Raw genomic sequence first — 15,811 nt, 5'->3', positions numbered from 1 at the left:
CAGACTCCACTGGACCCGTGTCGTTGCTTTGGCGACCCCTTTCTCCCTTGACGTCACGGCGCACTGCTGGTCCTTCCGCGCATGATGTAGTGCATTAAGTATGTGGCTAATACAAAGACATTTAGTGAGAATAGCGATCAGTAATTGTACTATAAATGGTACAATGCTTGCAGACGTTAAACAGTACAATTTTCACTAATGTAATACAAGTGAAAAGTAAAGGCGCGCAGCGGAGTGATACAACACTGCAGTAATATACTACGAGCGCAGCTGCTCCGCCATTTCTTTTCCCATATGACTCAATGGTAGGCCGTTCACGTGGGGGAAATAGTTAAATTCTGTGTACGCTACGCGTAAGTACTAAAAAATACAAAAAAAATATATAAAACAGAAAAACGTAAAAAAAAATTGTAAAACCTTGGCAAAACCCTGAACTTGTACCCAAGTTCAGTCTAAAAAGTTGTAACTGTCGCGGTGAAGTTAGGGTTAGGCGGATCCCCTTGAATACGGCGAGCTCATCACCGAAGTCGTCTCCAACCTGGCAAGATGAACCCCAGCGGCCCAAACTACCCGATGGCTTCTCTCTACGTTGGCGACCTGCACCCGGATGTTACAGAGGCGATGCTGTTCGAGAAATTTTCCACAGCGGGTCCCGTGCTTTCGATTAGGGTCTGCAGAGACATGATCACTCGACGATCTCTCGGCTACGCATATGTCAACTTCCAGCAGCCCGCTGATGGTGAGTACGCATGTCGTTTGTGACTCGTAGGCATCTTTGGTACTTGCGTAAGCTCTCCCAAGCTGATTAGCTTCAGAGGAAGGCTTAACACTTGTTAAGATCGGTGACCCACATCTCGCTTGCGGATGCTGTCAAATTGCATGGTAGAGTTCTGTTCAGTGCTTTGACACGTAGGCAGAAATTAACACAGGCGCCCGTAAGAGAAATCTTGACAGATCAGAAGTAACCTGTCTTTGGGGTAACCGTTGAGGATGGGCCTACTGCTTGACAATGCGTTCGATCACACGCTGGCACGTGGGTTTTTACAGTAGCTGTTACTGAGCCGTACTGCGTGGGGCGCAAGTAGCTTGTCGCGCGATTTGTAGTGTATGTAAAGACGTCCGAGTATGCGGCGTACAAATTGTGTGCCAAGACGCTTCAAGCGCTGCGCATTTTCTAGCTTTTGTCACTTTGCTGCCGAAGGCGGCACATAAGACGTGCAATTCCGTGATGTTGCGGACTTGCGCGAACACACGTTATAGTGTGTGTGTGTGTGTGTGTCTTCGGGAATTTTCAATGATTAGCTATAACATTCTGTCGGTTCGTGTGCGTTTTGCAGCGGAGCGCGCCCTGGACACAATGAACTTCGACCCTATCAAAAGCAAGCCGATCCGTATCATGTGGTCACAGCGAGACCCATCGCTGCGGAAGTCTGGGGTTGGAAATGTGTTCATAAAGAACCTGGATAAGACCATTGACAACAAGGCCATGTACGACACATTCTCTGCGTTTGGGAACATCCTGTCTTGTCGAGTGGCCACAGACGAAGAGGCTTCCTCAAAGGGATATGGTTTTGTCCATTTCGAGACCGAAGAAGCTGCCAACAAGGCTATTAGCAAAGTAAACGGCATGCTGCTCAACAACAAGAAGGTCTATGTGGGCAAGTTCATCCCCCGCAAGGAACGCGAGAAGATGCTTGGCGACAAGGCTCGATGCTTCACCAATGTGTACATAAAGAATTTTGGTGATGAGCTTGACGATGAGAAGCTCATGGTCATTTTTGAGAAGTTTGGCAAGATCACCAGTGCCAAGGTGATGACAGATGAGAACGGCAAAAACCGGGGCTTTGGCTTTGTCTCGTTTGAGGACCCCGAGTGTGCTGAACGCGCTGTGGATGAGCTTAATGGCAAGGAAATGGGCGGTCGGGTGCTGTACGTTGGGCGTGCCCAGAAGAAGGCTGAGCGCCAGTCAGAGCTAAAGCGTCACTTTGAACAGCTGAAGCAGGAGCGTCTGAATCGCTACCAGGGCGTCAACCTGTATGTCAAGAACCTGGACGATGCCCTGGATGACGAGCGCCTCCGGAAGGAGTTTGCTCCTTTTGGCAACATTACGAGTGCCAAGGTTATGACAGATGGCAACGGACGCTCCAAAGGCTTTGGATTTGTCTGCTTCAGCTCGCCAGAAGAGGCAACAAAGGCTGTGACAGAAATGAACGGCCGTATTGTGGTCTCCAAACCACTTTACGTTGCTCTGGCCCAGCGCAAGGAAGACCGCAAGGCACATCTTGCCTCGCAGTACATGCACCGCATTGCAGGCATGCGCATGCAAATGGGACAGATGTTCCCACCAGGTGGTGCAGGTGCAGCAGGCTACTTTGTGCCAACCATGCCCCATCAAACTCCCCAGCGCAGCTACTTCCCAGCCACTCTAGGCCCAGCCCAGATGCGTGCCACACCTCGCTGGACAGGCCAGCAGCAGCAGCTGCGTGGACCCGGGGGACCCCAGGCGGGGGCTGGTGGACCACAGGGGGCCCAGCCTCAGGGAGGCTTCCCCACTTCACTGCCCTACCAGCGGCAGCCACGTCCTTCCCTGGCAACACAACCACAGCGGGGAGCCCTTGGCAGCGCACGACCAATCACAGGTGGGCAGCAGGCTCCACCACCACAGCAGGCTCCACCGCAGCAGGCCCCATCTGCGCCTCGGGTGGTTGGCCCTCGCCCTGCGGGCCTTGCCCCTCAAACTGCTGGTGGTCCACGTCCAACTTACAAGTACACCCAGTCCATGCGCAACCCACCCCAGATCCAGCCTGTCTCAGCACCCGTGACTGCTCAATTCCAGGTGGGCAAAGTTTACTGTTATACTGAGCATGCTGTGTAGTTGGTTACAAGCCATATGATGTGGGAAATACGTATGCAACAGTTGACTGCTTAAGAGATGCATCCAAACTTGGGTACTGCCTGTTAAAAGCAAAGTGCCCTGTCTGCTTACCTTTGTAAGCGGTGCAGTGTTTGGATGTGACTACATTGCACCTTGCATGATTGCAAACACAGGTGACTGCTCAGCAGCAGCAGCAACAGCAGGTGGCCGCGGCTGCAGCGGCAGCCCAGCAGGTGTCTCAGACGCAGCAGGCAGCAGTGCACATCCAAGGCCAGGAACCCCTGACCGCTTCCATGCTGGCTGAGGCCACACCACACGACCAGAAGCAGATGCTGGGCGAGCGCCTGTTCCCACTGATCCACCGCATGTATCCGGACCTCGCTGGCAAGATCACCGGCATGCTGCTCGAGATTGACAATTCAGAGCTGCTGCACATGCTCGAGCACCACGAGTCGCTCAAGGCCAAGGTGAGTTTCGTTTTGATCGTGGCTGTGTGCACCAATTGGCTGGGGCAGCAGAGGTTGTTCTCGACTTAGCTGTTGAGAGTATTTGTGCCACCTCCATCTGGGAAGGGGAAGGGGGGGATCGCCAAGCAAGAACCTCCTGCCAAACCAAAAAATCTGCTGTGCTGTGTGATTGGCTTCCTAAAGCACCAGGGCTTGCACTTGGTTGTTGCAAATGGTTATTGGCAGTAATTTTGGACCGGAGTAGCTGCCATCTTGCTTTCCTTCCATAGCAGCAATGTCATGCATGAAATGACAGGGAAATTTATTCACTTGGAAAAATGCAGCAGTGCTTTAGATTCTATAGTTTGTTGGCATGGCAGGCACCAAGAAATGAATTTGGAGATAACATGTCTGAATGAAAGTGTGTTGCTTTTACTTTAATTCTAGATGAGGCTGGTGATTATGGAATCTTGAACTTTCTGCGTCCAGTGACGGTGACTCCAATCTACCAATGCTAGTCATATCCAAAAGGAAGCAACCTGGCTCTAGGGCAGGAAGAACAAATACGTTTGCAGAAATGTACATAAATAAGTGACATAATCTGTGTTGCTGTTTCAGTCTAAAAAATAATTTATTTTGCCAACATTTTCTCTCCAAGCAAGCAGTATCTTATAAAAAATTGTTTAGAGTGCAAAAAAGTTGAATTATCCTCTTACACAATGTCATGGTGTCACATTCAATTGCCTGTGCGACAGCTAAGCTCATGGCTTCATAGCTAATAAGACGGGGGGGGGGGGGGGGGGGGGTTGCATGTCGCTGCCTATTGCATTCAGTGCAGTGTTTCAGAAAAGCAGAGTTTGGCCTCGAGCTCCACCACTGGAAAGGCTGTCAACATGTGTTTTAGGTAGGATCATGTGACAACAGCTCGTCGGGTCCCTATTTCGAAACGGTGTTGTCAGTCACGTTAATGCTGATTGGTCTCTTTAGACGTTTGTACGTGTGATTGGAAGAAATTCGTCTACAAACTTAACCAACATGGTGGTTTACTCTACTGTACTGCATTATCAGTGCATGTTATCCAAAGCTGGTGTCTCAGGAATGCTAGAACACTTATTGGTTGGCTAGTTGGTTCATGTTGCTTAGAATATATATGCACAACCAATGATTGCATCAATGTTGTTTCATTATCTCTTTACCATGGACTAAAGATGTTGCACACCATCACTAATTATGCTAAATTGTCAGCCTAAAAAGTTCTAGTTTGGGCCATTTTAGCATAGGCAGTTCTTCAAGCTTGCTAGGTGAAGTTCATGGTTGCTTAAAACACAGTGTAGTCCTTTGTTTATAAACAGCTCGACCCTGTTACAGTTCATGTCACAGCGAACTGAAGTGGGAACTTCAATGTAACATTGCCACCTCTTTTTTGTTTTTCCGGCTGACCAAGCCTCCTCGCAGCAGTATTCCTATTGCAGAAGCACGATTTACTCAACTGAATGTTTCTCAGTGGTTTGTATGAATAATCTGTGGTGCTGGCACGTAGGAAGGTTGAAGAAAGGCATACAGGGGACTTGTTTTGCATTCCTGTTCTTTAGGAAACCACTATTCAGCAACATTTTCTTCTGTAAAAGACAAAATGCCTGGTCTCTGCATACAGCTATTGTATTGTGGCTTGTCAGCACTCGACTCCTATCCTTGCCCTAACAATGCTGGTGAACCACCATTGAAAGCATTGCACATAGTGCACTGCAGTGACTGCAAGTTGTGGAGGAAATGGGTTTTACACCTAATAATTTCATGCCGTTCATTTCCACGGTATTAAAAAAGAAGTTGAATATGGCTTGAAAGAATTGCTCAAACTATCTGAAAGGGGAAGTCGCTGGATGGCACAGTATCCACGTGGGCAGTTCATAGTCAGACACGGGAAATGCAAGTTGACAGTGAAGGCCACAACTTGGGAAGGTGAGGGGAATGCTTATGCTTTGTAATTATTGACTACATTTAAATCCTAGCTTGTAATAAGAACCTTTCTGATAAACTTTTTTAATACTGTGTTCAAACAGTTCTTAGAAAAATTATTTCAGGGATGCTTGAAAGTGCACTGCTTGCATGGCTAGTAAACCAGTGAGTAAAGCTTTCGAGTGGCAAAGGTGGGGATGTCAAGCCAAGTTCTTTATATTAGTTTCCTAGCTTACGAGTTCATCTGGTAGTTGACATTTACACATTTTCTTGAATATCACTTGCTTTGTGTACAGGCGCATTATGTGCAGAGGAGGCCACGTGTTTTTATGTAGCAAACATATTATTGTATAATATAAGCATGTCCTGTTGCATTCGAAGCTGAATAGGGCTTGCCTGCTGGACTTCAGTGAAAACCCAGGTTATGCGTGTTGAATGTGATTTGTGCTCGAAGGGAATGACTAAACAGTCTCTGCAGAAACCAAACACTGACTGCTTTCTATCCAGTATGCTGCGATGCAGGCGTGCCCTGCCACATTGGTGGTCGCAAGCTAGGACTCACTTGGTCTTGGTGGCATACCCAACAATGCATGAAGGATCCTTGCGAATCCTGGCCACTGATGACTTCGTGACTGAATGATTGAAATGAACAGTTGACTGTTGGGTGGTAGCCGACACCAAGAGCTTGATCATTTTCTGCCTGGAAAGGAGGAAAGGGGGGGTGTTTTGAAGGTTGTGCTGTTGCCTGCCGCTAATGTGGTGCAATGCTTGTGTGCAGGTGGAAGAAGCCGTTGCAGTGCTGCACGCTCACCAGGCCAAGGAGAACGTGGCCATGAAGAAAGAGTAGAGCCGCCCGCCTAGCTCCCGACTCCATCGCCGACGCCCGGGGGTTTGAACAGTCTATGGGTGACGGGTAGCCCAAGTCCCCACAAGGGTGCCTTGGCTGAGCCCACACAGGGCAGCAGTTGCGTTGCCCTTTGTGTTTGTTGTGGACTTGGCCAACATGCTTGCGGAGCTCTTGGTTTATCGTCACCCACGTGAACTGGCCCACCAGGAATCAGAGGGAAGGGAGTAGACCAGAAAAAATGAAAAAAAAAGAGCAAAACATCGATACATAAAAAAATCGTAAAACTCGCACTTTTTTTTTCTCCTATTCTCTGCCTTTGTGAAATTGTGCATTGCAAATAAAAAAATTTTTTTTCTCCCTTGAATTGACTGGCTCTTTGGTCTTACCAGTGTGGGTTTGCGAGTCGACTCGCAAGCCATGCATAGCTGCTGTTACATACGCATTGCGCAAAATGCTTGGAAGTATCAGAGCAGTGAGGTGTGCTGTATGCACAAAAAAAGACCCGTCATTCCTAATTGCTAGGCTGGAGCCATCACAACTTAAGCATTTCTGTGCAGCTTATCATCAATTTTATGTCCACTGCAGGACGAAGGCCTAGCCCTGTGATCTCCAATTAGCTCTGTCCTGCGCCAACCGATTCCAACTTGTGCAGCTTGTAATGCATTGCAGCACTAAGTGACTGCAATGCTTACCTTGGTTAGAAGTGCAACACAGTGCAGTAAGCTGTGCTCTTGGCGACTACCACTAATGATAATGGTACAACCTTGCATCGGTCACATGTAATTGGTGCAAGTAGTGTTGCTATGCTCGAACCTGTGTATACAACAACCTTTACCAAGAGCACGTGCAACACGGTATGCACCATCAGAAATGATGGTGTGAACAGTATGCCATAACGTTACCTACTGCGCGTGCGCGGGATACCGGAACAGTTCTCGATCGCCGGTCACCGTGTACGTGCCTTTATTCTACGGCGACAACACGGCAGCTTTCTCTACGAAGGCAGTGCCTCGTGCTATTCGTCACGGCAATATATAAACGGTAAAATCGCGCATTCTGTGTTTGAATATCCCAGTTCAGCTTTCCTCAGCATTATTGCCCTGGACGCCTTCGAGTCTACCTGCCCACACTGCGGCTCGGTTAGCAGCCTAGAACTCTGGCGGTGCCCCTCGTTACGGGGACCCAATCAAGTCACCGAGGAGGAGTGCTCTGCCATCAAGAGTTCTGATCTTCTCCCACAACTCCGGGCTGTCCAGAGAGCCCGCGATGCGGCGGTGAGGCTAGGCCTCCCCGTCCCCACGTGGGAGCGGCCTGCGGTGTTGCTCCATGTGCGGCGCTTCTCAGAACCTTTTATTAAAGTTTTATCTGCCTGCCTGCCTGTGGCTGCACCGAATGGTGCATCCGAAGCTGTCTTCGTCCACTTCCGACACACTGCGCTGTACGAAGTTGGCAATAATGGGTGGAAAATAATCGACTACATAAATGAGATTGGACAGGATTAAACCAATTAAACCTCGTACGGTCTGTGCTGGCCGTAGTGGATTGTGGTGCAGTGCGCATTATTGGTTTCGGCTGAAGTGAAGGTTGGAATAACTCGTATTTCTGTCTCAGCTGTTTGCTGTTATTTCTACGGCGATAGAAGTGCCGTCTCAAGAATACCAGTTGTGTGCATTTCGGTTTCCTTCTGAGTAGCCAATTCGGTGCCGTGGGTATGCGGCATAGAATAGTTGGGAGGGAAAATGTGGATGAAGAAGAAGGAGGCAGGAAGAAGTATGGCTCCCAGGCGCATCTGGACCGGTTAAAGTTCGCTCGATGACGTACTAAGAGGACTCACAGAATACCTATATACATTTGGAGGGCCCGCCGAGCACATCATATTGATGGTATGTTGCGGCTGTTGTAGTCGCAATGAGCACCCTTGATTCTGCGTAAGGAGCGGTAACTCGTCGCCGACCTCGCGCTTGCCGGCGATGGCATCGACGGCGCAGTCGCGCAAGAGGCGCGACGGCGACTCATCGTCGACGCCGTCCAGCAGCAGCACCTCGGACAGCACGTCTACGACCATGTTCGACGTGACGAAGGCTGCTTTCACGACGACGACGACTTCAGAAGAGGACGAAAGCAGCCGTCAGGTAAGAGCGCAGAAAATACGTGATGTACTACTGCATTTGCTATTTGGGTCGCGGCGAGCCTGCTGCCGAAGGTTTTCTTTCGAATGCGGTTTTAACAGTATGTTAGCTCAGAAAAAAAAAAGGGGGGGGGGTGGACTCAGAAGGACGTCTGTCCAGATTTATTACAACCTTTAGTGTGGTTGGCTGTTAAGCGATGAACACGCGGCCTTTCATTTAAACTCCCCGTTATGGGCCGTTGGTCGGTCCGTCCCGTCGGACCAACTGGGGAGAAAACGCCACTTATCACCCGTAGTTACTTGAAGGCATGCTTGTAGGTGCCTCCATCTCGCTTTTCTGGTCACCTCCTTTCATTTTAACTTTTCTATTTAAATGAAAAAAGAAAAAAATCCATCAAAACTGGTGCAGTTGTTGCCCCTTTATGACATACTTTCTTTTCTTGAGAGCTGTGAAAACCCTCCTTTCCACGCATGAAAGTAATTTCTGGCCACCCCACTTTCATTAGCGAATTCTAAGCAACCAGAACAGACTAACATAAAATATGTGGTTTGTAACATGCATTTACTGAGCTTGAGCAAGTGCATTGCACATTGCAGGTTGTCCAAAAATCCAGCTCTGAAATTGAGGTGAATCTGCAGCAGGACCCTGCGGCTATGGGTGTCACCTCCCAGTCACTTCCAGGACCATCGGCATTCAATGTGTTTTTGCCCATGGGGCGTTCTGTGCCGGTTACGTTCACTAACCAGGGAATCTGTATTCCTGGCTACAATGCTCCTGCGGCTGCAATGGAAGCTGAAGAGGAGGTAACCACTTCCATGACCACTACAGAGCAGCAGCAGCAAGCGCAAGGTGCTCCTGTAGCTGGCATTTTCCAGTTGCTTCCTGCCGGGTCATATCTGCCTACGTTTGTCAACATGGAACAGCTAGAAGATGAAGAAAATGAGTGTGACGAGGACGAGAAGCCAACAGAAGAATATGATGAGGTGCAAGAAGAAGCAGGACCGGCGGCTGGCATTGTCGAGGCTACTGTTCACGAGAGAGAAACATTTGTTAAAATGCAGGGGCCACTGCAGGGAGAGACAATGGGCACCATAGGTTGGCCACAACCGGCAGCACCGACCTTTTCACCTCTACTGATGCCGCCGCCAATGTCGCCAACAATGTCACCACCTGTGCCACAAACACTGCCGCCACCAATGTATGCCACTATGCAAGCAGCTCAGAGCTACATGCCACAGCAGTACGGCATGCTACCACCCTTTGGATGGCAAGCACAGATGATGCAGAGTCAAGACCAAGCTCAGGCTTATGGGCAGTCATTCGGCATGATGCCACAGCAGGCACAGTGGCCAGCGTATCAACCATTTTGGCCGGGAATGCAGTGGCCGTTGGGGCAGTCACAGTGGTTGCAGAGCCAATACATGCAAGAAGGTTCCCAGATGGTTCAACAGCAGCGACAGCAACAGCAGCCCCAACAGGAGCCCATTACGGACCAGCTGCAGCAAGATATTCTTTTGTCACGTAAAAGAGGTCAATCACCTATACGTTTGTCAGGGAGGGTTCGCAGTAGGTCGTTACCTTGCCAAATATCTAGGGAGGGGCTGCCTTCACAGACGTCTCTGACAAAAGTAGAGGTGCAAGCGCATCTTGGTTCACTGCCTTGTACAGTTCACCAAGTTCTGTCAACACAGACCTCCCTGCAACATCTTGAACCAGTATCTAAATGTGTAAGTGCAGAATCAATGACGTATGTGGATACAATTGACAAGCTGCCTGGAAAGGAGGGCAGAATTGAGGTCTCCCAAGTGATACATGTGTCATCTGACCAGCTGGCTACAGATGCTACACATACTACACAGCCAACATTGAGAACAGAGACCTGTCCTATAATACAAGAGCTTCAAAGCAAAAAGGTGCCACTTGGACATCATGCAGCTAATGTGCCTGATGTGCCTACAAACATTTCCTCACAAGTGGAGTTGAGAGGACAAAGACTTGAACCACATTGTGTGTCTCGGGGAGCTCAGATGACCTCTGCAGTTAGTGCTGCTGGAACTGCCTGTGCAGATGGAACGACACAGATTTCAACAAGCGCACTACGGGTGTTTGTTTCTGAAGTGCCATACAAACAGACAGGAAATCAGGCAGTTCAGACATTATCCTTTGAATCTGTGACCGCATTACCTGGTCATGCCACTCGGACAATTTCATTTGGGCAACACAGTGGAGGGATTCAGACTGACGTGATCACCCATTCAACTTCTGTTCCTACACTAACTGTTGGCTTGAATCCTCAGCAGCAACGAGATTTCACTGCACAGCATGGAGGTGTTTTCCAGCCTTCCCAAGAGCCACTAATGCTGCCTGAAGGACCACATTGTGATATTGAGGTACAGTGCAACTATGAGCCTTTTGTCCACACTACAACAAACATTGCTGCGGTGAAAGTAGAGCAGAAGTATGAGCCTTTTGGTGGACATCAAGAAGCCTTTGTTCAGTGTAATTATGAACCCTTTGATGCAGTAGCTAAAGATATCACAACTACTCCAAGGCCTTTGCATGATATTGAAGTGCAATTTGGGCATGATCCTGTTAAAAAAGACTTCACAAAGGACATTCAAGCTCAATCTGAGCAGCCAGTGCATGACTTTGGCATTCAGTGTGTATACGAACCTGACAGTGTGATGACGAGGACCATTTTCAGAGCTGAGAGAAAACCTATGCATGATTTTGAGCAGCAGCATAATTATGATCAGGTGGACTGGCATGCAAGAGATGTTTACACAGTTCAGGAGCGGCCAATGCAAGACATTGAGCAGCAACATGTTTGTGATCAGAAAAACTATAGTGCAAAAAGTACCTATGCTGTCCAAAGCATAGCAATGCAAGACTTTGGAGTGCAGCATGATGTTCCTGTCACTGTGTCCCCACCACCCACAACAGCACACGTCTTATATGGAATGGTAGGAATGGGTGTTGGTGACAGTAGGCCACAGAGCGTTGTTGAAGGCCATCGCAGATTTCCTCAGGGACCTGTGTCCCGTGTCCGCTCAAGGCCATCAGTGAGCAGCTGTGCATCATCTGTTTTTATGTTTGGCCATTTGGATCTTCCTTGCATGGCAAATGCTGGCACCCAAGCTGGTGAGATGGGTCGCCACCGTCTGTCACCGACATTTGCTGTCTCAGCTCCAAGAGCAGAGGCAGCCTCGTACCCATGCATTGCTGTCTGCTCAAGGAACACTGTGAGCCATCCCTGCACCCTGAACGTCAGCAGCTATCCAGGGCGTCTTTCCCAAAGTGCTCAGACAAGGGACGCAATCTTTCAGACAGAGGAACCAGTTGCAGTCAGAGCTCCTACCATAGATGCAAGGTCCCGGTCACTCTCTAGGGAACCTGCTACAAGAACACCACTTAGAGAGGCAGCTGTGCAGACCTTTGCGGGATCACCAGCACCACGTACCATGTCGCCACCCTCGTCACCTTCATACCATCTTGGTCCATTTGGAACGTCCCCGTTGGGCTCTTCACGATGCACCTTACCTGCTCGAGATGCAGGTCTCCAAACTGAGGGATTTGCTGATGCACGTAGAAGTCCTTTTGGAGGGCCTTTCCAACATGACGAGCTTGTTGGGCGACTGGCTCAAGCTACCAGAGGTCTTGGGCATGGCATAATGATCCAGGCGAGTTCTCAGGCACCAGCTGCTGCTTGTGCCTGGAGTCCCTCGAAATCTCAGTACACCAGTGCAGCAGCAGCGGCAGCAACTATGACGGAAGTGTATCCGTGTGGCCATTTGCCCCAAGTGTTGCAGATGAGAGAGACACCTCCAAGCCCTCCCCCACTTTCACCACCCCCTCATTCACCCCCTCCATGCCCCTGTTTAGCAGGCCATGGCTGGGCCCCAGTTGTGGTGGAACAAAAAATTGGCGTCGGTGGAAACTTGGCACAGCTCCTGATGCTGAGGAAGCAGCAAGGCCTCACTCCTGAGCAGCCTGTCCTGGAAGAAAAGGGCACTTTCGAGGAGCCCCTTGCAGGACCTGTGTGGGGCTCAGCTGATGGCGAGCAGGAGTATGGGGACCAAGGTAGCTCGCAGATTGAACAGTCTTCAGGAGTAGGCGAATACTCAGCGACTGGTGCAGTCCTTGGTGCTGCCGGCCTTGTGCCAGATGCCTCAGGTGTCCCAGGCACGGTCAGGAGATCATCTATTGAAACAACTAGCAAGTGAGTGAAATAATCTTTGAGTGAAAAAAGAAGTGAGTGAAAGCTAAAAAAGAATTCTTTATAGCTGAAAAAAAAAGAAACTTGTAGAAGCTAGGGCTGCCATCTGCTGTGCATTCTCATATGCTGTTGCATTTGTATACATTTTGTCTCATTGTAGGAATGTTGAGTCAGAACGCAGCGAAATTTGTAGCATGATAGTCAAGGCTCTCACTATTGCCAGTTTTGAATAGTGGAAAGCATGAAATGTATAAATTTGCCATAATATATAGTGCTACATTGCCAGATTGCTCTAGCATTCTAGCTCATAGCTTCGAAAATTCTGCAGCATGTTTTTAACGAGAGAGGTAGTGTTAGTTATGGCTACCCTAGCACTCGTGTAACATTCACAAAAACAAACTTGATGCATGTTTCTAATTTCAGAGTGCAGCTCTTAATATCCCACTGCTGCAGTGAGTGTCGGGGGCGTCAGCGTACCCAAGCGTATGAGTGCCGCGAGGAAGGAAAGTGAACGCGGAGCGCAGCTGTAGACGAAGGAAAGGCCATAGTGAAAAGAGGACGAGAAAAATGCAGTAAGAGGGTGCATTGGAACCATAAGGTGGAAAGCAGAGGAGGAGCGTAGGGGAGATGGCCTGCACATGTGCCGAGTTGCCGGCGGCCACGGCATCCTCATCATAGAGGAAGGAAAAATATAGGAGCGAGAATTACGGTGCCAATGTGGGGAGGGCTACGCTCATCCGTGGTGTCTGCCGCTGAGGTCAGTCCGTGGTGCCAGCGTGTGACGGGGGTCACTGCTCCTGCAAGGGGCGATGGCGAGTGGCTACCAGTAAGGCTCGATGTGACGCTCCCTTGGGTGTTGTCACAGCCGACACTGGTGGCACAACCACCCCTTGACGAAGGGCTGCTCTTGTCGTTAGTGGAACAAAAGTGTGAGAAGAAAAGCATAGTGCCACGCAAGACATACTGTGTGGCGACAATGGCTACGCTATGGAGCCAGAGCAGCACACATCATCTGTATTGAAACAAAGCGCTGCATGAGCGAAGGTCTGTCTGCAGCAGCTGCTGTGAATTGCACCCATGCACCCCCCATGTACTGCCTCTCGCGATCTCCCGATTAGCGAGGTATACGTGCTGCACTTCACTCCATTTGCAACACGCTGCACGAGGCAGGTTGTCTGCGCCAGCCAATATATCACGAAGTGAAAGCACGTATAGAGCTGCACTCAAATTTTGCATTAGGGAGTATCATAATCATCGGTAAATTTTTTTACGTACCTAGCAACTTGTTTTTCTTGTTCTTCTTTTTCTTTCTTTAGTTTGCCATTGTAATAATAAAAGAAATGTTGCAGTGTGACAAGATCAACAAAAGTGGCTGCCATACTACCTGAGGTTACCGTGGCCTGTTTTCTTCTGGCCTTACTTTTGGTACTGGTTGCATCAGCTGCTCTTCTTTCTTGGACAACGCGTCGACATGCCCGTGAGTTGAAGTGTGTTGTTTGATTGGCATTCTTTTCAAATGGTGTTGCTGCTGTAGCTTACCTTTTCTTTAAGCTCGCTGTGCATTGTGTTTCTTGGGATTCTGTTCAGTTTACCTTAGATGAAGCAGGGGATACAAATAAAGTGCAGTGGGTGCTTTCAATGGTACCACATTGATCGAAATGTCATTGTGCAAGTACAGTGGTGTTCAAATCAGTACCTGTGAACAAGGCTTCCGTGTGGGAGTTGAAACATCTTTTTTCTTTTAAATTTACTTTGGTCAGAGTAGTGCCCTGGTTTTTGTGTACGTTTCACTATGTTCCATACCGACAAGACGGGCTTCGGTTAAACCTTAAAGAGGCCCTGAACCACCCCTTGGGCTTGGTGAAATAACATGGTCTGCGGGTAGCATACATTGCCTCAGCCAAGCTTTGCTGTCGTACACCATGTGTGGAGCTCGCAAGCAGGTTGCGAAGTCACCTTTCTCTCAAACGCTCTCTTTTCAGAGGAAGGCCCTGTCCTCACTCTCTTCTGGACGCTTTATTTCATCATTACCTTAGACTGCTGCTTTTGGCTGATAGCTGACTTCAAGCTGCAGTCGGCTACATGGCATAGATATTGTGGCCGCCGCGGGGTGCCACCACGAATCCACTGGCTAAGCGCTCTGTGGCTTGCCGAGGACAACCGCGTTTGGTTTATGTTTAGCGCGTTGTAGACACCAAAAGTGCAAGTCAATGGCGTGCCATGGCATGCTCCATGGCATGCCACAATGTCTCCATGGCATGCCACTGCATGCCATGGAGACATTTAGAAGGCGGAGCATTGTGGGCACGCTCCACTGCACCATTGCCTTCGCAGTGCAAGGCATTGAAGAAGGAACGGGAGCACAGCGGAGGCCTTGCTTGATTGCCAATAACTCTGCTTCTGCTGAATGCATTGAAGTACTTTTTGTGGCAAAGTATTTCTGAAATAGCCTATTTTCACTTGAAATGCCTTTCTCCACTTCGATAAAAAATGGTTTAGGGCCCCTTTAAATTTCATCAATAACTGATGTATGTTCAGTTGGTATTAATACAGTTGCACTTTGTCCCTACTTAATGGCTATACACATGGACAACTTTCTATGGCAATGAAGGGAAAGTGACGGAGGCAAAGTGTCCACAAGTAAGAGCGCTTCGGGAAAGAAAGTTTCCCCCATTTTCATTTGCTTTGGTTTAAGCTTGTGGGGTCTTAGGGTCTCACAGAAGTACCGACCACCGCGGGTTCGAGCTTAGCAAGCTACAGGGCCGCATCAGCCGTCAGCCTCTAGCGCTGCTGCACGCAAGCTCAGGCTGCAAGGGGCTGCCGAGCGACACATGCAAGAACACAGTATTGCCCTGAATTGATGGAAAATGTTTATTGTATCCGACGGCACCCGACACTGCACAAATGCCCTGTCCCAGTGCTGCGGGGAACCAAAAGGGTCCCGCACTAAGGGCAAAAAGTACAGTCAGGGGCGCCTGTAGCACATTGCTGTGAGAGCACAGGCTCCCAAGCTGGGACACGCCACTAGGAAAAGTCCCGGCGGCTATGCTACTTACTCTCACGATAACCAATGGGCCAACTCGCGAGAGCTTGGGCAATCTCCTTCGGCTTGGGCCTCTGATGAGTGCGACTCGGCGTGGTACAACCTCGCGCGAGCACTGGGCACCTGTTCTTTGGCTTAGCGTCGGGACAGGCTCAACACGAGGTACGCGCTCCCCGCACGCGCAAAGGCACCGTGCGTGACCTCAGTCCTAGTCACAAAGGTGTTGGCGGACGAGAGTAAGCATGCACGTACCCGATGCAGTCCCAAGGGAGTAGAGACACGCTACTTCCATGAAAGTT

General features: G+C 49.4%; 2 protein-coding genes across 4 annotated transcripts in view; both read left to right on the top strand.

Moving 5' to 3' along the window:
• The first annotated feature begins 274 nt into the window (after nucleotides 1-274).
• On the top strand, nucleotides 275-6,488 carry pAbp (poly(A) binding protein). The gene is made up of 4 exons (XM_075699724.1): nucleotides 275-739; nucleotides 1,338-2,836; nucleotides 3,049-3,342; nucleotides 6,056-6,488. The coding sequence occupies exons 1-4, from the start codon at nucleotides 547-549 to the stop codon at nucleotides 6,122-6,124; spliced, it is 2,055 nt and encodes a 684-aa protein (XP_075555839.1). The 5' UTR covers nucleotides 275-546; the 3' UTR covers nucleotides 6,125-6,488.
• Nucleotides 6,489-6,739: 251 nt separating this feature from the next.
• LOC142588196 (endothelin-converting enzyme 1-like) overlaps nucleotides 6,740-15,811 on the top strand; it is a 50,472-nt gene continuing 41,400 nt past the window's right edge. For 2 of the 3 annotated variants that reach the window (XM_075699722.1, XM_075699721.1), the window contains exons 1-3: nucleotides 6,740-8,256; nucleotides 8,850-12,472; nucleotides 13,819-13,946. In XM_075699722.1, the coding sequence (XP_075555837.1) occupies nucleotides 8,095-8,256; nucleotides 8,850-12,472; nucleotides 13,819-13,946 (3,913 nt within the window). In that variant the 5' untranslated portion in view covers nucleotides 6,740-8,094. Of the gene's footprint in view, nucleotides 8,257-8,849; nucleotides 12,473-13,818; nucleotides 13,947-15,811 lie in introns of those variants that run through there. The other variant, XM_075699723.1, reaches the window with a different exon arrangement.

This window comes from Dermacentor variabilis, chromosome 7, assembly GCF_050947875.1.
Source record: "Dermacentor variabilis isolate Ectoservices chromosome 7, ASM5094787v1, whole genome shotgun sequence".
Lineage (NCBI taxonomy): Eukaryota > Metazoa > Arthropoda > Arachnida > Ixodida > Ixodidae > Dermacentor > Dermacentor variabilis.
This window is presented reverse-complemented; position numbering and strand designations above follow the sequence as displayed.

Excerpts from the sequence above, each read along its gene's own strand:
- pAbp (XM_075699724.1), top strand. The coding sequence starts at position 547 with ATGAACCCCAGCGGCCCAAACTACCCGATGGCTTCTCTCTACGTTGGC. Across the intron at positions 2,837-3,048 it reads CCGTGACTGCTCAATTCCAG|GTGACTGCTCAGCAGCAGCA; the intron begins GTGGGCAAAGTT and ends TTGCAAACACAG. Across the intron at positions 3,343-6,055 it reads ACGAGTCGCTCAAGGCCAAG|GTGGAAGAAGCCGTTGCAGT; the intron begins GTGAGTTTCGTT and ends GCTTGTGTGCAG.